The sequence below is a fragment of the Schistocerca cancellata genome, chromosome 5 (genome assembly GCF_023864275.1).
Source record: "Schistocerca cancellata isolate TAMUIC-IGC-003103 chromosome 5, iqSchCanc2.1, whole genome shotgun sequence".
Taxonomy (NCBI): domain Eukaryota; kingdom Metazoa; phylum Arthropoda; class Insecta; order Orthoptera; family Acrididae; genus Schistocerca; species Schistocerca cancellata.
In genome coordinates, this window is record NC_064630.1 from 613,996,364 (window position 1) to 614,019,322 (window position 22,959).

General features: G+C 42.1%; 1 protein-coding gene across 1 annotated transcript in view; it reads left to right on the plus strand.

Moving 5' to 3' along the window:
- The window catches only part of LOC126188061 (alpha-tocopherol transfer protein-like), a 78,663-nt gene extending 56,053 nt beyond the window's left edge, over positions 1-22,610 (plus strand). The window contains exons 6-7 of the mRNA XM_049929504.1: positions 1,198-1,303; positions 21,465-22,610. Coding sequence (XP_049785461.1) covers positions 1,198-1,303; positions 21,465-21,616 — 258 coding nt within the window. The 3' untranslated portion in view covers positions 21,617-22,610. The remainder of the gene's footprint in view (positions 1-1,197; positions 1,304-21,464) is intronic.
- The last annotated feature ends 349 nt before the right edge of the window (positions 22,611-22,959 follow it).

Here is a 22,959-nt window from a genome sequence, read left to right on the forward strand (position 1 = left end):
TCGTCTGTAAAGAATTCGCGTTAGTATTTTGCAGACGTGACTTATTAAACTAATAATTCGGTAATTTTCACGTTTGTCAACACCTGCTTTCCTTGTGATTGGAATTATTATATTCTTCTTGACGTATGAGGGTATTTCGCCTGTCTCATTCATCTTGCTCACCAGGTGGTAGAGTTTTGTCAGGACTGGCTCTCCCAAGGTTGTCAGTAGTTCTAATGGAATGTTGTCTACTCCCGGGGCCTTGTCTCCACTTAGGCCTTTCAGTGCTCTGTCAAACTCTTCACGCAGTATCAAATGTCCCATCTCATCTGCATCTATGTCCTCTTCCATTTCCATAATACTGTACATCGCCCTTGTATAGACCCTCTATATACTCCTTCCACCTTTCTGCTTTCCCTTCTTTGCTTAGAACTGGCTTTCCATCTGAGCTCTTGATATTTATACAAGTGGTTCTCTTTTCTCCAAAGGTCTCTTTAATTTTCCTGTAGGCAGTATCTATCTTACCCCTAGTGAGATAATCCTCTACATCCTTACATTTGTCCTCTAGCCATCCCTGCTTAGCCATTTAGCACTTCCTGTCGTTCTCATTTTTGAGACGTTTGTATTCCTTTTTGCCAGCTTCATTTACAGAATTTTTTATTTTCTCCTTTCATCAATTAAATTCAGTGACTCTTCTGTTATCCAAAGATTTCTATTGTCCGTCATCTTTTTGCCTACTTCATCCTCTGCTGCCTTCTCTACTTCTTCCCTCAAAGCTACCCATTCTTCTTCTACTGTATTTCTTTCCCCCATTCCTGTCAAATGTTCCCTTATGCTCTCCCTGTAACTCTGTACAACTTCTGGTTTAGTCAGTTTATCCAGGTCCCCCCTCCTTAAATTCCCACATTTCGCAGTTTCTTTTAAAAATCAATGGAATGTTTATTCCTGTGTACGTAACCATGTTGTACCTTGGAACATGTTTTCTAATTTGAAAAACTCTTACTTTTCAGAACAATTTATTTAAGTTCAGAAAAAGATTACAGCACACTTAAAATGATTGTCGTCATTTTAAAATATAGAAGAAATATATATCAAATTTATATTACAGAAATGAATAGTGCCGAATGTCTGACAAAGTGTTCCAAGGTAGAACACTCTTTCCTATATAAAATACACATGTACTACATTTGTTATAAAGTGTCAAACCTCTGTTTTCAGATAATGGTCCACGAACGTGGGTCACAGACATTATTCGAACATTTACCTAAATACGTGGTTCCCGACGAAATGGGTGGTACTGCTGGTCCAGTGGCAGATATAATGGGTAAGTAGTGGTTCAATAAGTCGTTTTCATTAGGTGCAGCTACTCTACGATTAAATAATAGGCTTTAAAAGTAAACTTATGTTGATCAACAACTACAAAATTAGTCAAAAGCTCTACGTTTTTCTTCCAAACTACTAAAATTCTGCAGTGAATACCAAATTCCACAAATAACGCTTCAGCTACTTACCGGCATATTATTTCTGATTTCATGAAGTTCTCAAAAGGAGTTCATATGTATCGTGTGTCCCAGAAGTATTAAATTGCATACGTTCATAAGGCATAAAAAACGACATATACACTACTGGCCATTAAAATTGCTACACCAAGAACAAATGCAGATGATAAATGGTTTTCTTTGGGCAAATATATTATAGTAGAACTGACATGTGATTACATTTTCACGCAATTTGGGTGCATAGATCTTAAGAAATCAGTACCCAGAACAACCACCTCTGGCCGTTAGAACGGCCTTTATACGCCTGTGCATTGAGTCAAACAGAGCTTGGATGGCGTGTGCAGGTACAGCTGCCCATGCAGTTTCAACACGATACCACAGTTCATCAAGAGTAGTGACTGGCGTATTGTGACGAGCCAGCTGCTCGGCCACCATTGACCAGACATTTTCAATTGGTGAGAGATGTGGAGAACGTGCTGGTCACGGCAGAAGTCGAACATTTTCTGTATCAAGAAGGCTCGTACAAGACCTGAAACATGCAGTCGTGCATTATCCTGCTTGAAATATAGGGTTTCGCTAGGATCGAATGAAGGGTGGAGCCAACGGTCGTAACACATCTGAAATGTAGCGTCCACTGTTCAAAGTGTCGTCACTGCGAACAAGAGGTGACCGAGACGTGTAACCAATGGCACTCCATACCATCACGCCGGGTGATACGCCAGTATGGCGATGACGAATACACGCCTCCAAATGTGCGTGCACCACAATGTCAGCAAAAACGGATGCGACCATCATGATGCTGTAAACAGATCTTGGATTCATGCGAAATAATGACGTTTTGTCATTCGTGCACCCAGGTTCGTTTTTGAGTACACCACCGCAGGAGCTCCTGTCTTTGATGCAGCGTCAAGGGTAACCGCAGCCATGGTCTCCGAGCTGATACTCCATGCTGCTGCAAACGTCGTCGAACTGTTCGTGCAGATGCTTGTTGTCTTGCAAACGTCCCCATCTGTTGACTCAGGGATCGAGACGTGGCTGCACGGTCCGTTACACCCATGCCTGTCAACTCGACTGCTAGTGATACGAGGCCGTTGGGATCGGGCACGGCGTTCCGTATTACCCTCCTGAACCCACCGATTCCATATTCTGCTAACAGTCATTGGATATTGACGAACGCGTGCAGCAATGTGGCGATACGATAAACCGTAATCGCGATAGGCTACAATCCGACCTTCATCAAAGTCGGAAACGTGATAGTACGCATTTCTCCTCCTTACACGCGGCATCACAACAACGTTTCACCAGGCAACGCAGGTCAGCTGCTGTTTGTGTATGAGAAATCGGTTGGAAACTTTTCTCGTGTCAGCACGTTGTAGGTGTCGCCACCGGTACCAACCTTGTGTGAATGCTCTGAAAAGCAAATCATTTGCATGTCACAGCATCTTCTTCCTGTCGGTTAAATTTCGCGTCTGTAGCACGTCATCTTTGTGTTGTAGCAATCTTAATGGCCAGTAGTGTACATTAATACCTTTTATTTTGAATTGCAAGTTATGTATCAAGGTTTTGTGTCGAAAAATGGTTACTGTTACTATGTTACAGGGCCCAGTGACGTACAGCGGACCCGGGCACCATTTGCAAACGACACTCACTTAAGCCAGGAGAAAGCCCACTGTGTCCTCTGGTGTAGCGTGATACAGTCACCATTCCGGAGAAAATTCCAGGCTGCACATCATAGACAGCCATCTCCTTTTAAAAGCATCTAGATGTGCTATATGAAGTTCAATGAAACAGGTGCGCACATAATTCACATGGTGAGGGACGCCGTCGTGAGAAGTGCCAACAAGTAAGTCCGCAGAGTCTCGCGTGATCTGCAGGTTCCATAGACATCCCTGCACCCCACCATAGATGAACATCATCTCTATGCAGACAAAGTCCAGGTCATGTAGTCCCTCTGACCAACGGATTGCAGTACTCGTTACGACTTTGTTGTTACCATGACGGCTGAGGTTGGGGAACGTGATGACTGTATGAAGCGTGTCCTTTTCTCCGATGAGGACAGTTTTTGGTGACTGTGTTCCCTGATAACAGAGGATAAATTGCGCTTTCTCCTGGTTTGAGTATATGTTGTTAACAAATGGTGTCTGATTCCGCTGTTGTTACGTCACTGGGCCCTGTAACAAACAAAGTAGCGGTAAGTACATGTGCACGAAAACCTAAGATTGTCACATGCCATTTAAGATAAAATACGATTGCCTATGTGTCATGTATCATGTATTATGAATGTTTGTAATCAGGGAAACACTTCCAGGATACTCAACTGGTTTCTGCATTGTTACTGGAAGTTTAAAACTATGACGATTCGTAACTGCATTACAACCAATAGGGAATTGATAAATGGGCCTCATCCGGCCATAAGCAAATTATAACTGCTGATAAAGCATTTAAGGAAACTAGCGTTCTTTTTTTACGCTGTTTGCGCGGTTCTTGAGTATATGTTACAACAACGCAGTACATAATTTACGAATGGCACTTACAGATGTACAATGTGTCCACATAAAATCTTTCCGGTTTCCAAATGTAATAACAAAACTGTGAGCATAGATACCGTTTGGATCTTCTTCGGAGGTGTAGTCATTTCTGGTCATAATTTAGCATTTGAAACAAAGCAAAGTAAATAATTTAGGAAAAAATCTCAGAAGCTTTTCTACAACAAATAGAACACTTCTACAAGGGTATCTTCTGTGACCCGTCAAATGTCTAGACGAGACTCTGTCTCATCCAATTTACACAGTAGCAGTCCGAGGTGACGGTTCTAGTACGTCCACCGATTCTTTTGTGGAGATCGCCAACGTCTCGTACAGGCGAGGCATACACAGTGTCTTTCACAGAACCCCACACGGAGGAAACCAGACGGGTCTATGTTCGAATATCGCGGTTGACACTTGGTTACTTCCTCTCGTTCTATCCACGGCAGTGGAAATATCGGACCAGGAAGCTACGAACGTGTTAACTCCATTGCGTAGGTGCAACATTGTGTTGGAGGATCACATTTGGCTGTAGGGGAAGAAGCTGAGGGACAGCAAATTGCTCGAGCATGCCCAGAGAAAGGATTCCAGTCAGTTTATGCTGTCTTTCAGCAGCAGTCACCACACTTTCACTTTTCGCTGTAACTGACACGTTTTCGGAAACTGTGGGTGTTGCCGAACCCAGTTGCGAAAGTTGTGACGATTAACCTTCCCGCAGTTGTGGATGGTTGCTTCGTTAGAGAAAAGGACAGTGTCTAGGTAGTAGCGGCTTTGCCCTGTCGGGTCCAACATCTCAATACCAAGTACGTGGCGGAGCTTTTGGCTGATGCGGTTCAGCAGTCTGAGGTTTGTAAGTACGTTGGCGAAGTCGTTCCAACAGCATCTTATGAACTCTTGAGCAACGGATATTTAACTCTCGTTATAATTGGCAAAAGGACTTGGATGGGATTCTTTGGAAGCTCTCTGTTCTCCTCTAAAATTTCATCAGATCTGCGTTTTCTACAGGAAACTAACTGTCCGTTTACATTACCAGTGGCTTCTCATATGAAGCCTTAATCCTCTTAACATCTGGTGGCCTCCTTTATTAAATCAGGTCGGAAATTTCTTGTGACAGCAATGCGTGATTTTTTTTTTTTTTTTGCATAACACACCACGTGTCGGTCTTCAGGTGTGATCATTTCTTGTAATTATTTACCAACTGAAGCAAAAGAAAGGAGAAGTCTAGAAAAAATGTACAAAATTCTTACTAACCTCAAATGCCTACTTTTCATCAATTCTTTAAAAGTACATTGGAAATCAGGGAGGTCTCAGTGGACACCATATCCATTGCCAAATGAGTAAGGAATTATTTTTCTCCCCTGTTGACTGACGTGGATCTCTAAAGTTCGAATTTCGAATTCTTTCAGAATAAAGCACAAGAAGCCAGTAATAACCTACACAATGGGCAATAGTACCCTGGGCCACGCACTTCACATTGGTTTGCAGGGTATGGATGTAGAAAATCAGATTAGGTGCCTTGAGACCACCTCACATTAATGTGGATAGGTAAAGCCACGTGAAAGTGTGAAAGGGGACAGGAAAATTCTCTACTGCAATAAAAAAATGTGTACTACAAAAACAAAATAAATGTTATAATGTTCGAAATAGTGATACAATAACAGTAGGCCCACATCAAGAATATAGCTCTTCAGTTCAGCTGATGCACACATTTCACCAAGGAAATATTCAATGAAAGCCGTTAAATGTTTGTACTGAATGCTACAAAATCTTTCCTATGCTTTTTACGAGAAAGAGTGAGAAAGATATTATAAGCAACTTCAACTCACATATGGAAAATGTATAACTTGATGTGTCACCTATGTATGCATGTGAACGTAAACAACCTGCAAACGAATAGTGAAGTCCAGAAGCATATCGTGAAATACGCAGTACGAGAAATTACTTTGAATTAACATTAGACTTGATATACGACTGAATATCATGGTGAACGCGCGTAGTGGGCAGTAGTCATACACAACTGTAGCGAAAAGCTTGCTGAAGCATGAAAACGCAACTATCTTCGTGTAGAATATCTAAACTGCACGAAAGCAGGCCCCAGAATCAAGTGCGTAACTTCCTCCCTTCATAGCACGTTGGTCCAACCCGGTATGGACCCTGTAACCTCGCTGGCTCGTGTCGGTCAATGGTCCCGAACTAGCAGAGATATGACATACAAAGTGATGCAGAGACCTCTAACGGTGCTGTGACGATTATCAAAGAATGTTATACTTTGCAGTGAGTTTCCTTGCATAGAGGATACGACATTTATTCCGTTTACGTCCTTTCCAGAAAGCGGCAAGCAATGTTCCTTCTTCATTTTCTAGTAGAACATATTCCTGCCAATATTTCATGATTTCTGCTCTAAATTATGTAACTTTAGCTTCCTTTAACACGATCAAATTAGCTACATGAATACACACGAAAGAAATACCCACATAAAATCGTGAAAATTGTATGACGTTAACAAATACATACAAGAGTATGTATCATAATAATGTTAGTATCTGAAAATTTTTGACGCAGCGAAATACACTCCTGGAAAATGAAATAAGAACACCGTGAATTCATTGTCCCAGGAAGGGGAAACTTTATTGACACATTCCTGGGGTCAGATACATCACATGATCACACTGACAGAACCACAGGCACATAGCCACAGGCAACAGAGCATGCACAATGTCGGCACTAGTACAGTGTATATCCACCTTTCGCAGCAATGCAGGCTGCTATTCTCCCATGGAGACGATCGTAGAGATGCTGGATGTAGTCCTGTGGAACGGCTTGCCATGCCATTTCCACCTGGCGCCTCAGTTGGACCAGCGTTCGTGCTGCACGTGCAGACCGCGTGAGACGACGCTTCATCCAGTCCCAAACATGCTCAATGGGGGACAGATCCGGAGATCTTGCTGGCCAGGGTAGTTGACTTACACCTTCTAGAGCACGTTGGGTGGCACGGGCTACATGCGGACGTGCATTGTCCAGTTGGAACAGCAAGTTCCCTTGCCGGTCTAGGAATGGTAGAACGACGGGTTCGATGACGGTTTGGATGTACCGTGCACTATTCAGTGTCCCCTCGACGATCACCAGTGGTGTACGGCCAGTGTAGGAGATCGCTCCCCCACCATGATGCCGGGTGTTGGCCCTGTGTGCCTCGGTCGTATGCAGTCCTGATTGTGGCGCTCACCTACACGGCGCCAAACACGCATACGACCATCATTGGCACCAAGGCAGAAGCGACTCTCATCGCTGAAGATGACACGTCTCCATTCGTCCCTCCATTCACGCCTGTCGCGACACCACTGGAGGCGGGCTGCACGATGTTGGGGCGTGAGCGGAAGACGGCCTAACGGTGTGCGGGACCGTAGCCCAGCTTCATGGAGACGGTTGCGAATGGTCCTCGCTGATACCCCAGGAGCAACAGTGTCCCTAATTTGCTGGGAAGTGGCGGTGCGGTCCCCTACGGCACTGCGTAGGATCCTACGGTCTTGGCGTGCATGCGTGCGTCGCTGCGGTCCGGTCCCAGGTCGACGGGCACGTGCACCTTCCGCCGACCACTGGCGACAACATCGATGTACTGTGGAGACCTCACGCCCCACGTGTTGAGCAATTCGGCGGTACGTCCACCCGGCCTCCCGCATGCCCACTATAGGCCCTCGCTCAAAGTCCGTCAACTGCACATACGGTTCACGTCCACGCTGTCGCGGCATGCTACCAGTGTTAAAGACTGCGATGGAGCTCCGTATGCCACGGCAAACTGGCTGACACTGACGGCGGCGGTGCACAAATGCTGCGCAGCTAGCGCCATTCGACGGCCAACACCGCGGTTCCTGGTGTGTCCGCTGTGCCGTGCGTGTGATCATTGCTTGTACAGCCCTCTCGCAGTGTCCGGAGCAAGTATGGTGGGTCTGACACACCGGTGTCAATGTGTTCTTTTTTTCATTTCCAGGAGTGTAAAATGACATCTTATTCTTAAAATTATTTTCAAGACACAAATTATATTTTAGAATAAAAAGAGGTATAACTACATCTTATTCATACTGAAATGAATAATAGTACGTTGCCTGATGTATGTTCTGTAAATAAAACGACATTTATGTTTGTTTGGAACTTTTTTCCTACAGAAGGAGAGGTCCATGCACATTAGTAGGACTTTGGGGTGTGAGTTATAGGAGTATCTCAAAATTTTCTAGTGAACGAAAAAGAGTGACATTTGGGTGAGCTGTTAATAGATTGATCCATAACACTCGGCAAGTTGGGGAAGATGTTGGCTGACTAGGACGAGGTAATCCCCAATACAATAAGGATGGCAGACAACCTTCTGATTACGTCACAGAGGCTCTGGATTTCTCTGATTTCCATCATTCGCTGAACCATACTGTCCATTTGACGCATCGTACTGTGATCACTGATGACCCACCTCCCTATGCCGCACCTCCACCGTGAGTGATATTGGCATCGGGCGAGCCAGTACGTCATCTTGTGTAGACTACCAGATTCCTCTATCAGTCACAGAAGCGTTGCCGTTCCACGAGAACATGTCAGGTGTCACGTGTTGACTGTTGCCGATTTATGCCACAAATCTGTACGTCAGCCTCCCTAAAGCCATTAGATTAAAATATATTTTGATCCTTCTGTAGTATGTTGCTAACGTATACCGTTTTCTCAGCGGTCGCTAATGCCCAACTAATTAAAAACCTTTCATACCTCACAGATGAAAACTGTGAGCCAGACCAAGACTCGAACTTGGGACCTTTGTCTTTCACATGCAAGTGCTCTACCGACAGAGCTATCAAAGCATGAAATCCCCAAGAATTCTACTTCTGCCAGTACCTCATCTCCGGCCTTCCAAACTTCACAGAAGCTTTCCAGCGAAAGTTGCAACCCTAGCACTACTGGAAGAAAGGGTATTGCGGTGGTTTAGCTGGAGCCTGGGGGACATTTCCAGAATAAAATTTTCACTCTTTAGCAGAGTGTGCGATGGTATGAAAGTTCCTGGAAGATTAAAACTGTGTGCAGGACCCAGCAATGTAGGAGATGTACTGGCGGAAGTAAAGCTACGGGGTGAATCGTGAGCGGCGCTGAGGGTAGCCCATTACATTCCTCCTTAGCGCATCAGGTGAGTATGTTCTGCCTGTTTCCCCTTCTACCGCAGGTCTGCGAGTGCTTCCGCGTGTTTGTCTTCTATATCGTTGGAGTCCTTATGTTTGTCATATAGTTATTTCTCTCTCAGCGTCTCGTGTTTATGACTCACTTTTGCCGCGGCGTTGTCTTGCGCCGTGACATTCTCCATGTCTCCCAGCAACATTTCACGTACAGGTACCGTCAATTATATTTTTGACAAGCCCACGTGGCCTGTACAGCCAACTTCGTTAGATATTCGCAATTGGCTAGCAGATACTATCAACCTAACTTCAGAACAGGTTCACACGGCTTACTTCGATTCTGAATCGTATATGTCTCAGGTCAAGTTTCCACGCCTTCTTCTGTCTGCGGCTTGGATAAGAAGTCTCTTTCAGTCATCGCAATGCTTCAAATAGTGTGGTTATTTTGGTGAACTCGGAGGTGCAATATACGAATGTTAATTTTTACGACAGTTTTCTCAAGGCGGAACTCTGGTCTGCCCTACATTGTTTACAAATTTTTAGTGGTGTTCTGTCCGTGGACATGGTGGTCAAACGGAGACAAGACGGAAACCAGAACGGAGTATCCCAGTGTGTTGAAATCGGGTATATACAATATACACAGGGCAAGAAGGGACCTGTTCTATATGTAATGCGAGTTTGCATATCCACACAAACTACCCACGTCGCGTGACCGTCATAAAATCAACTTATGAACATCGTGAAAGGCTCACTTCAGCGGACTGGTTCCGCAAGTGGAATTCATTGCGCTTAACCTAGGTTGTGAGGGGCAACCGATCCATTGCTTAATCTAGCTAGCGCATTTCTGCCGCTAACCGCGCGTTGGGTCTTTGCCACTGTAGCTTCAGCGCCGCCGCCATCTCCGTTCTAGGCCAACGTAAACGGACGTTAGATGGTGAGAAGTCCGACGATTCCTCTTCCTTGCTCCACTCTACTGAAAATATTCCATTGGAGGAGACTTCCAGAGTTCAGATCGGATGATAACAAGTCAGCTGCTGTTCAAGTTTCGAAAACGTTCAGTAAGACCTGGTGGTAGTCAAGGGAAGGCAGGATTCGGTTACGATTGTGGACGGGGCCGTAATCAGTTGCTATTGGTTGCTTTTTACAATTGCACACAATTTATTTTAAACCAGTAATTCCAGACTCAACAATAAATAAAAGAACTACACTTATTTAATGAAGGAGTAAAGGCAGTGTAAAAAATAGTGCTTTTAGTGAGTTACTATTTAGCAAATCACCATTAAATACAGACACAATAGAAAATGTTTTAAAAGCAAGACGTCCATAGACGTAAGAGATACCTAACTCCTCGAAACTTTTGTTATTACCTCGTCCATATTTGGCGATGTTCGCTGTCTCTTAGTACAATTTCATTTAGCCAGCGCGCATCCAGTGCTAATCTAAAGCCTTCGTCACGCTTAGGCGCAACAATAAGAGGATTGTTACATTCACTAGCTGCTTTCTCGCTGATACCCCATACCAAAATATGCAGAATTCCTTTTTTAACCGCTTGCTTTCTTGAAACATGTATCTGATAAGGTTTCTTGAAAAATACCTGCCCAGGCTTTACATTCAAACGGTTTTCATACCTCCTAACTTCACCAGGAGTATTCGTAAATACATTATGATGAGTGGTTAATACTTCCCTTAATTATGCTCTTTGTTTATCATAAATTTGATTTGTTGATTGCTCCTTTGCCTCTATCTCTTCTAGGATATAGTTTTCCTCCGGATTAGCATGTTGCACATTATTACTGAATTAACTATCTTTCTGCAAGTATCCTTTATTCCTCATTAGCCTAATAGGCAGTTCCTTGGCTTCATAATTACTGTCTAAAAATTTCCTATTAAAGGCTCTTTTATCACCTGAGAATCAGGTAAGGTTTAAACTAATTTGTTCTGATCAAAATCAATCCTCCCTTTATATTTTGTTAAGAAATCTGTGCCTATATTACCTCAACACTTAAACTCAGCACGATTAAACAAGGATGATCTATTATCATGTCACCGATATCAATTGGTATCAGAGCTTCGTGCTGTACTGGTCTAGATACTTTCCCAGTGGTGCCTATTGCTTTCAAACCACTCATTTTCATGACAATTAACTCTTATTTCGAATAGAATCAAAAAATGCTTGGGACAAAGTCCTTACTTCACCGCCACTGTCAGGAAGATAACGCACTATTAATCTTGAGACATTAGTTTTTATACTTGGGTAAGTTATTCTAGTCTGAACAGGTTCCTCATAAACTTTTTCTAATAAATCCTTTTCAGTTTGTATCCAGTTAAAGTAGTATTATTCAGTTCCAAATATATTCACACTTAGATTCATGGGGTCATCAATCTCTATATGCTTAGCTGCCTTTTGCAACCCGTCCACCAACTGTTAATCAAAGCACTTGATGACTTCCTCTACTTCCGTTTGCTACATATCAGCTAAACTATTCTCTATCTCTGAGCAACTGCGTCCTTGCAGAACGTGATATCTATAACACTGTCTTCGGCTTTTACCGTTTGTGGCAAGTCAATACAGCTAACAGGTTCCTTGACCTCATTATTATTGCTACCCCATCATCCATCAATTACTCGGCTTCGAAACCTTGCCAAACTGACTTTACTTCTATACCACAACTTTAGCCGTCAGACTTCCATTATCGTTGAAGATGTAAGCCTTCATTTCATCTTCGTCCCTATTAGATTCAAACCCGTTAATTTCTTCGTCCCTATTACCTATAGCACTTTCTTTCTCTTGCTTGACCAATATTTCTAAAGTGTCCAAAATGCTGTCAACTATATTATCAAAGTGCTTTGGCACATCACTGGTACAGTATGTTCCTATTTTATAATCCCTGTTATCTGTTTGCGCGCTTTGACTGACTGCGTCTGTGTTTTTGTTACTAGCTGTGTTACTGTTTCCGCCTTGTAAGCCCCAAATTCCTCATAGACGGGATTTAGTTTCCCACACGCGGTCTGTTGTGTTCATTTAATGTAGCATCAGATAGGGTAGCGGTCTGGTTTCCGTCTTGTCTCAAGGACACTTTATTTACATTTTCTGCTTTCTTCATAATAATAGTTGCGAAAGCGTGGTGGCTGTCTGCCCACTCTTCCTCTACCATGGCCTTTATTACGATAATTAGACCTTGTATTCTGAACCTCCATATTTTCAACATTCCCGTTCCCACTGTCATTATTTCTGTTGTTTACACGATCGTGATAAGAACTCTTATTCTTTAACACCTGCTCCTCAGCAGCAGATACTCTTTCTACTTGCTCTACACATTCAGTGAACTTAGCCACACTATCCCCAGGTGCAGAAATGATTGTCTTCTGCCAATACAAAGCCAGTTTACCTTCAAGTCCCGTGACTAACCCTTTCCGGGTTTATATTTTGAGTCAGATGTGACAGCCGTGAAATCCAATCTCTAGAGAATTCTTTTACTGACTCACGTCGTGAAGCAAACTTTTTACCATTCCAAAACTCTCTCAAAACATCGTTTTGTTTGTTGAGTGGCCAATACTCGTAAAGAAATGCAGGTTTAAATTCAGAAAGAGTTTTGCGTCTTATCATTACGTCATCTAACTACCGCAAAGCATATCCTGGCAAATAACTTCTTATGAAAGATATTTTCTCTCGCTCTGACCATACATTAGGCAAAACACGTTCAAAATCGTTCCCGAACTCTAATGGGTGAATTTGCTTGTCTGGATCAAAACGTAAAAATTAACGACAGGCGATGAAATTGTTGTCAACTGACCCAAAATGCTGACCAGTAGTATTACAGGAACTGCGAGAGGTTACTCTATTTTTGGTGTTAGTAATACTAGTATTTAGTTCTTCAACTTCTAATTTTACTGCTTCCACGTAATTAGAAAATCTTTTCTCAACATCTTCACAAAATTTCACAGCCGGATTTTACTTCCTTAATATCTTTCTGACAAGAATTTGCTATAATAGTTACTTCTTCAAATCGATGAGAGTAAAGTTTGGATTCATTGCCTACTCTTTCTGAAAACCTCCCTTCCAAATGTTCATCTGCGTCTTTGAATTGTTTGCGAATTTCGCCAATTTCAGTTTTGAAAGTACTATGGAAGTTATTTAGTTGTTGCCCTACTTTGACTTGCTGATCGTGGTGGTTAGCATCCCTTTTATGATTTGAACTATTCAGTTTTGAGGTCGATTAATCCTTTAATGCTTTATTACTAGATTCTATCTTACTACTTAACTGCTTTCTGTGGGATTCCACCTTACTTTTAAGTTCTTTATTACTATCCCTGAGTTCTTTATGATGCGATTCAAGTTTAGTGAACAGTAATTGCATCCAATGTGATGCCTCTATATAGCCACTGATGATTTTCACTGTTTTTAAAGGAGTTTCTAGCATTCGCAGACTTGTTTGAATTTCAGACATATTGAGCTCAATTTCATGATCTGATAACTTCATTAATTCTACCTTTCCCTTTTTGACCTCAACTGCAATTACCTCGTCATCAGAAAATGCTACTGACTTTGCAGCACCATTGAAATTCAATTTACATTCTACTTTTGACAAATCACACTCCGATTATCAGTTTATTACATAGACGGTATCATCGTCATTAATTTCAGACTTTGATTCTGAGGATACGTCGTCAGAGACTGATTCCAGCTTAATTTTACATTATTTTCATCAATATTTTCCACTTTTAGTAGCCTATTAGCAGCAACTAACAACTTATATCGAACTTAATTGCTGGACCTTGACGAATAATGCCAGCGTGGTGTACCAGCAAACGTGAAGCGACGCGTTGCAGCGGCAGCAGCTGTGCCGTTGAGGATAGCGTCGAGTCTCACCTACAGTGGTAGCTTCTGGGGGGCTGGGCACCAATGAGCGAGCGCAGTAACAGGTGGTTCACAGATCCTCGCGGCTCCGTGATGATGCACCGTCCCCTTGTAACCTCAGCCCCGGTGGTAGCCCCGATCTAGTGTCGTGTTCTCCCTTCCTTCCGTCACGATCAAGTTTACTGTGGCTAACATTCGCAGCTTAGTTTCCCCACTTGCGAGCAAATCTTAGCACTGTTGTCGCACTGGTTTCTGTCCATTTCACTTCGGCATCCTGTTAGTGCCTACCGAGTTCGACGTTTTATACCGACCACTTTCACTGTTTAATTTTCCGGTCGATGAACCATATGTGGGGCGGCGGCGCCGTCTGTTTACGAGAGCCTAAAAACTATTTTTGTGGTCAGCCAGAAAGCGATGGAGAAAATAATGACAACAGTTTCCAGTGTGAAAGTCCACATTCTTCGATCACGCGGGGTACCCAAGCGGTCTGAGGCGACTTGTCATGGTCCGCACGGTTCCCCTGCCGGAGGTTCGAGTGCTCCCTCCGGCTTAGGTGTGTGTTCTTAGCGTAAGTTAGTTGAAGTTAAATTAAGCTGTGTGTAAGTTCAGCGACCAATGACCTCAGCAGTTAGGTCCCATAAAACCTCAACACGAATATCCAGTTTTCCACATTCTTCTTTTGTTCACTGAAAGAAATGTTTCTACTCTCTATATACTCATCAGAATCAGGAACTATGGATATAAACGAATCTTTAGAATTCTAATTGATCGATATATTTGATAAACTTTCACACACACATCATAGTGGTATTCCTGATAATAATAACAATGATGTCACTATCAGAAACAGCACTATGAGCAATTCAGAGGCAACCTTTGCGGTAAGTCCCCATTAAATGGTCCTTCGTCCTGACTTCTGATACTCAAAGTTAATTGCTCGCCACAAAAGTGGAAAATAATGTCACCACATGCCACGCGGTTTTGTTACCAGTTACTTCTGTGAAATCTAAGGCATCCAGGATGGTGTACAGTCCTCGCGAATTCACTTCCTATTTCTACCAAAAACAATGGTTAAGTTGCAGCCTGGCTGTGATGTCACCCGAGGCAGCACGTAAGGCGGCGTTTCAATGACACGGACCGTATGTTAGCTGGGTGCGAAGTGAAGTCCGTTCACTGCCTCATCTTCTTCTTTTGCTTGTACACTTGTCCCACAATTTTCGCAGGGTCGGCTTGTTGGATCAGGCATGGTTAATTGAAAGGGGTGCCTGGATGCCCTTTCTGCCACTGTCCTGTACCCCTTGGGATGGAATCAGTGTACCCCAGTTGTCTGCGTCTAGTGTAACCATGGAATAGTGCGAACGTGTTTTACACGTCTGCAAGTTGTGTAAGTGAGGCGGGACGTGGGAACCAGCCTGGTATTCACCTAGCAACATGTGGAAAACCGCCTAAAAACCACATCCAGGCTTGCTGGCACACCGGCCCACGTCGTTAATCCGCTGGGCGGATTCGATCCGATGCCAGCGTGCCTACTCAAGTCCAGGAATCAGCGCAATAGCGCTCTCCGCAAACCTGTGGGTAAGTCCATTCACTGCATCTAAGGCGGTATTTATACATGTGCGCATCAGACGACCGAAGGGAACACCTACTGTCATCCACTCTATCCGCAACTAGCAGCATGTAAATGGCCGCTTTGTCGGACGCACATAATTTTATAACACATTTGAATCTTCGTAATTTAAGTATGAATTATGTAGGATTTAATCACAGAGAAAGTTTTAACTCGCCTGCATTTAAACATTGCTGGCTAGAATTTTTAGAATGGAACCGACACAGTAGAACATGGCCTCTGAACTACATCTTCAAAAGAGTCTGTACAGATTGTTATTTAAATCAAAGTCTTGAAACTTGTTATACCTTCATTATTTGATAGATGTAATCAAGCGCTTTCGTCAGAACTGTCTATCATTAATATAACTGATACTTAATCTACTATAAATTATGACGTCGTTGTTCCAAATTTAGTTTTCAGGAAATTTCTTGAAAACTATTAGAGGTAGCTCAATGGCGTCATTTAGTTAAGATTTACATATGAAATTGAGCTTCATACCAATTTTCATTTTCCTAAGTCTAATATTTAGCTCCTTCAGTTTTTCTTAAAAAATTGCTCTAATGAAGCTAAGACTTGTATTAGTTAATTTTGACACACATTTGCACATTCTGATCGATTTTTAGCTGTGTAGCTTTATTATTTAGCGACACTTATTTTTTTCTTAAAACGATGAATTTAGGGGAAGTTATTCATCTGATGCCTCTGAGATTTGACGATTTAAACGTTAATATACTGATGCATATGTTGACAAAGCTTAGTAAAGCTTCTTCAATTTTTAATTTCATTCTTAAATTATGGCGGAATTCTTCGTATGCTACGCACAGGCGAGTTATGATGACGTGGTGTTAGTAGCAGTGAACTGGGCTAAGTCACGGCACACCCGCTCGTCTCTGTATCTCTCACAATGATACAGCGCTTGTTTCGCCACAGGGTGTTTAATAGCCTTTTGTCGATATTCCGAGAGCACATTCTATCTGTTCATCAACGTTGTGTGCCTTGGCTCACGATCGTGATTTCTGTACCTAGTCGAATGTCGAAACATCATCTGGGTGACTGCAGCGACTTGTTTCTGGAGCCGTACTTTTTATTAAATAAGGCATTTGACCAGGTCAGACACAGATTCTTGATGCAGGTGATAAAGGCATCAGATCTCAATCACACTGCTGATCAGGTACTGTCCAACCTATTCACTGGTATTCAAGCATGTGTTGCCGTGAATGGACTTCTCATTTCCCAGATCCCCAACCCACAAGACTTACCGCAAGCGAGCCCCCTCTCCATGTCGTTTCTTGTCCTGGCAGTAGAACTTATAACTTATCCTTCGCGTTACTGTTGACCAGTTATGTGGCTGGAAAATATTAGGAGAAATCTTCTTGGTACGAGCGTACACGGATGATGTTATGGTGTTGCTACGTCATATCGATGACATATTCTTGCTCGAGGTCTTATTGGATTCCTTTTGTTCTCTCGCTAGAGCCCGCACAAATGAACGGAAATGAACCCTGCTACCATTGCGGGCTTCCATTAAGTTGTAATTCCCTGTCTAACGGTGGTTGTTCGCCACAAATCTTTGTGGTTTACCGTGGATCGCTGCGCAATGAAAATGGCGTCACTTAATTAGTAGGATTAGCAGGAGATGACGAATCGAATTCAAGGGGCAGTTGGCGAACACGAAAACCGTTCCCTCAGACTGCTTAACAAGTACGGACCTTACATCCCTAAACTTTCAGTAAAGTGTAGTATGTTGCACAAATATTCCCACTCCGCACTATGATAGCACGCAAATTGGTGCAATTACCCGATCTTTTCCTTTGGACAAGTCATATTTTTCGACTTCGGTATGAAGTGGTTGCGAGGCCCTGTGCGCCTAGAGAGTTGGAATTTCCCAGTATCAAAGTGTAGCCTTCAATATTGATTATACGGAGTGATGTTTTCACTTCGACTCGTCAAGGGAAGGCAGGATTCGGTTACTATTGTCGACGGGGCCACAATAAGTTACTATTGGTTACCTTTTACAATTACATTTTATTTTAAACCAGTAATTCCAGACGAAACGGTAAATAAAAATACCACACGTTATTTATAAATGAGAACTCCACAATGTAAATAATAGTGTTTTCAGTGAGTTACAATTTAGCAAATCACCATTAAATACAGATACTACAGATAATGTTTTAGAACCAAGCCACAGTTGTCTGGGCAGAAGGCCTTACGCGCCGGGAATGCCAATAAATTAACAATTGTTTAAAACTCGCTGCAACGTACAAATTACAGGTGCTGAAATATTAAAGGCAAGTCGCCACAAACACAGCAGACGGCATCAGACGCCAGAAATGGCAGTAAATGAGGTTCTAAAGGCGTACTGCGTAAATACTGATACCAATTTAGAATTTGAAGGCAAGCGACCACGATAACAGCTTGTAACCTCCCCCTCACTTATCGACCTTAATGACAGTGAAAAATTAAACCGCGTGTACCTAATGGGAATTTGGGAAAAGCAATCGTCACCGAAGTTAATATGTCGGTAAAGAGGGAGGAAAGGGTTGCATCTAAATGAAAGGAAAAATGCAAATGAAATTGGTGGAAATTAATTTTGCGAAAAGGGTAAAATTAATAAAGAAAGTAAATGTGCGGTCGTCACGTTAACAATTAATTGGCGTTAATTAGATATTTGAGATTTGGGGGAAATTACGGTCGCCAGTCCTATGGGCAATTACTATAGTAACTTAAAAAGAAAGGTTATTACACATATAATTAGCACTAGAGGCGTGGCAACTGTAGGTTGACACGTGTAGTGTGAAAACTGAAAGTTTGTCAGAAGTAATAAATTTCGCTACACTCTGACTTAATTTAGCAAAAGAATTAATAAAACCGGAAAATTGAAAGTTAATTTAGTGACTGAAATTAATAGTGAGCTTTGTTTCTGAAGCACATCGAAATTGAGTAAAATACGGTTAGTCTTGGGCTACCTCAACAAACATTTCAATAGCTACTTGAATCTACGCAATTTAGAAATAAGAGATTTAACTTTGAACTTGAATTAAATGATTCTGAACAATTAACAATGGCAAAATTTAGTACGTACCAAGCTGAGCTGCAGTCACAGGTAAGCTAAAATATGGTAACAAAACTCACACTCTTAATTTGTGCTTGTGTAATCTAAATATTGTAGCCAGCTATGTACACTTTAACTGAACTTTGAAATTAAAGCAGTGAAATGGTGTGATATTACTTTAATGCTCGCGTTTGAATTTCAACGACACTCGGGTTCATTTCGGAAAAGGAAGGGACCCTGCTTGTTAATGCAATAGGGACATTGAGCAACAAAGGTTCATTCTAAGTTGCTGTAATTTGGTGAGACATATTGGACAGTTTCAAAAGCTGAGGTCTGACATACCGTTCTAAAACTTTACGTGCTACCAGTCTTCCTTGTTGGTTGATTGAAGGTTTGAAGTCGTCGATCGAGGAGGTGGCGACAGTCACTCATTGTCGGCCGTCGCTGTTGCAGAAGCTGTGATACAGACAGTAGTCCGCATGGAAGATACCATTGCTGTAGTGTAGGACGTCAGACATGACGGGATGGAGAATTCCCTTCTCTTCAGCGCGCATCGTTCTCTTTTATAGGTAACAAAATCTTCCCACTACACTTGTTGTCTACAACGAAATACCATATTTTTAATTTGTTGCCAACAGAAAATTAAATGAAATAAATTAAAAGTTTCCAAGAAAAACGTCATAACATCAAGGTAAAACACATCCACGTGAGACACTTCGGTGTTCAATTTCCATCCAGGTCCGATGCAAAATGTCCGTATAAATGCAGGCAATCAGTTCCACAGTTCGAATGCGTAGGTTCTGAAGGTCGTGCATTGCAATGGCAAATACCCAGTCCTCCAAAGATCTTCAGAGAAGAATGGTGCGGTGTCAGGAGGGTGAGGAGACCAGCATCCTGAAAATGTTCAATTTAGAGCTATCCGAACGTTTAACGACGACTAAGATGTGGCACCATCTCGCTGAAACCAAAGGTTTGCTTCCACGGCTTCAGTCTAGGGAAAAACAAACATCTCCGCCATGTCTAGGTACGTCGTCTCTCTGATAATATCCTGAGCAAAGAAATACGGTCCATTTACCTTGTCGCACGTGAAACCACACCAAACGTTCACTTTCGAACCATCTCGCACATTTTCCGAGATACTGTATGGATTCTGTGAGTCCCAAAGGCGAACATTATGCCTGTACACGATTCCATAGACATGGAAACTGGTCCCATCCGAAAACATTACACTTGACAGCAAAGTAGGATTCCGGTCGATTCGGTTAAGTATTTTACATGCAACTCGATATCACTCTTGCTTGTGATAGGGCTTTATGGGCTGCAGAATCTGCAACTAGTATGAATACAAACGCAACAGCTTTTTGCGGATCTTATAGTTGCACGTGGCATCTGAAGCTGCCATGGAGAATGACGGATTAATTTGTGTGGCCTTCGTTTTAATGCTTGTTGACATTCTCCCTTTGTTATTATTCCAGATACTTATTATGGCATCCTTTTGTTCTTTTGGGTTCTCGAGCTGCTTTCTCGTAAAGTAAACTGCCTTTGTACCATATGAATGGATTTAAACTCTGCGTACAAAAGCATAGTTCGTGCGTACTACTGCACTAACGAGATTTCCACTTAGATGGACAACAATTACACAATGAAAATGGGTTAAACCTTGACTAAACTTAGGCAGCAACTTTACGTCCTTTTGCACCCAACGGTCAAGTCATACCTAGAAAAAAAGTTTTATTTTCAATCCACCTCAAGAAGTAGCCCATTTAGTTGTTGAAAGCCTGTGTTTTGTGGTAAGGGTAACCATTGTATCCCACAGACTGTAATATGTGTGCGATTCACGTAAACGACATGCAAAGTTCTATTTCATAAGAAGACCTCTTTTCCTATGTACTATTTAAGAAATTACCTAAATGTGATTGGCAGGACGGTGTTTCCAACCGCTGTCCTTTAGAAAGGATTCCGTTATTTTGACAACAACACAGATTTGCATCTTAATGTAATGTGCTGTGGTAATTATGGTTTCCACACATGTTCTAAGCTATTAGTGGTTCAAGAAACGTCATACTCTTCCTAGAATAAGAATGATTTCGGATATTGGCATATTGAAGTGTGTGTCTCTTGCGAGCCCTTTACAACCTTTACGAAGTGCTTGTATTTCAACTGCACTTTTCCAATTTCGAGGCATAAAACTAATAAAAATAATGAAACAGCATTACTATCTCAAGTCACTTATCTGTGATCACCACAATCCCTCTCAAGAGAAGAGAAAAAATATGTCCAAACAGTAAAGTTTTATCGAAAGAGAAGTTTGCGACGCAATAAAGCAGCAAGTTGAACCGTATGATATTACTGATCGTACTTGTCGAATGGAACCTGGAGATCAATGGATGCCGACCGGCCGCCGTGTCATCTTTTTCCAAGTGGCGTCAGGCGGATTTAGTAAGAAAGGTCGTGTGTTCAACACAGCGTCTCCCTGCCGTTGTCCATTTTCCAGACTTCGGAACCGATATTTTTCATTCAAGTGGCTACTCAAATGCCATCAGGAGGCTAAGAGTACCCCGTCGCACTCTTCCCACCGAGGAAAAACCCTTATCAGTACCGCGATTCTAACCCAGCTTCTCCGCATGAGATTCGTCAATACTGACAACTCTGCTGAGGACGCCGACATTGCTGATTAAATTTGCTCACAAAAGAAAAATGTAATCACATATATCTGAGTATAATGTACGTTATTATCTAGCATTTGAGCATAAGTTACTAAAATAATGCAGAAATAAAAATTATTTCTTTATTTTCAGACTCTGTCTATGCTGAGTTGGTTAAGCACAGAGAATGGTTTCTGGAAGAGGACAAATACGTCGCGGACGAGAGCAAGAGACCTAAGGACAACGGCTACAGCTACGAACTGTTTGGTGTAGACGGATCCTTCAAAAAGCTGCAATTGGACTGACCACATCAAAGGCAGAAAGCGTAGTACCACTGTGATGTGCATGTCGTATCTTGTTTTCAAGCACTGTTGGGATTTCTTCTCCACATCAGATGTGCGTTTTTCACTGTTGTAATAACGTAGCTGATGGTTCAAAATTTCCGCTCAGGCAATACAAAATTGAAATATAGAACCATAATGAATCTACAGCAGAAAAAGAGTTATGTTTATTGATGGGGAACTAGACTTATTAGGTTGAAGGATAAATCTTATGGGTGATTAGGCGGCGCCATGTTCCTCTTCAAACAGTTCCGTCAGATCCGAGGATATCTCCTTGGTTATTCGTCACACACATTGTTTATATTTTCATACATGGGTTAAGTAGAACTTTCGTTGTGCAGTACCCTGATATTCCAATTACAACGTGGTTACAGACGGTTAAGGTAATTAAAATCGTTATCAATAGTTACCAAAGAGTGAATTTAATAATTCTGACTTGCTGGAAACCTCACAGTCTCATGTGAAAAAGCGGATCAAAGCGCGACTAGTAATTCAAACATCGCTATACTGTTCTATGTTATACCAAAACCTTAGATCAATTTGGAAGCAAGATATTTTGGTATTACCACACAAAATATTTAACAACACACATCTTACGAATTACTAAATATTTATTACCTTACCAAAACGTCAATTTCTCGCAGCTCACCACAAGCTGATATAGCCAAGATGCAGCAAATATTTCAGAATCCCACTTAACTGGCACTCAGTCGTAAATCTGCAAAGCTATTTTTATAAAGAAAACCCTTTTATCAAAAATAATCTGGTACTGTAATATTGTAACCAGACTGATTTACTATGTAGTGAGATCCTGAAACCGGTGTTTAAGATTAGATTTTATATTGTTCTCTTGTGTGTGTGTGTGTGTGTGTGTGTGTTAGTGTGTGCACGGTACTGATAGCAAGACACCTCTGAAAATACTGCCACAACACCAAAAGGACTTTGTAAGAAGGGAAGAGACTGGGGGTGAACCCTATAAATAGAAACTTTGTTTAAAACCTGCAATATTAAATAAAAGTAATCCTGAATGCCACTTTGTGTCACTTTGCACTCGGAACCACCCACTGTCCCCCTCCTGTGTTTGTGTTGTGCGTGTGTGCGTGTACAGTGTATTTTAAGGTAACTTCGTATCTTTCACTGTAGAAAAGCAAGTTCTGGTGGGATAGGTTAGAAAATGGCGGAAGTCACGCGAGGTCATAAGCGGCTGAAGTCGCTGCTACCTGTTCTTCTCCTACAGAACTGAAGTAGTAGGAATATGTTTTACACTGAGGAATGAACTGAAATGATGAGTTTATGTTTCTATGAAT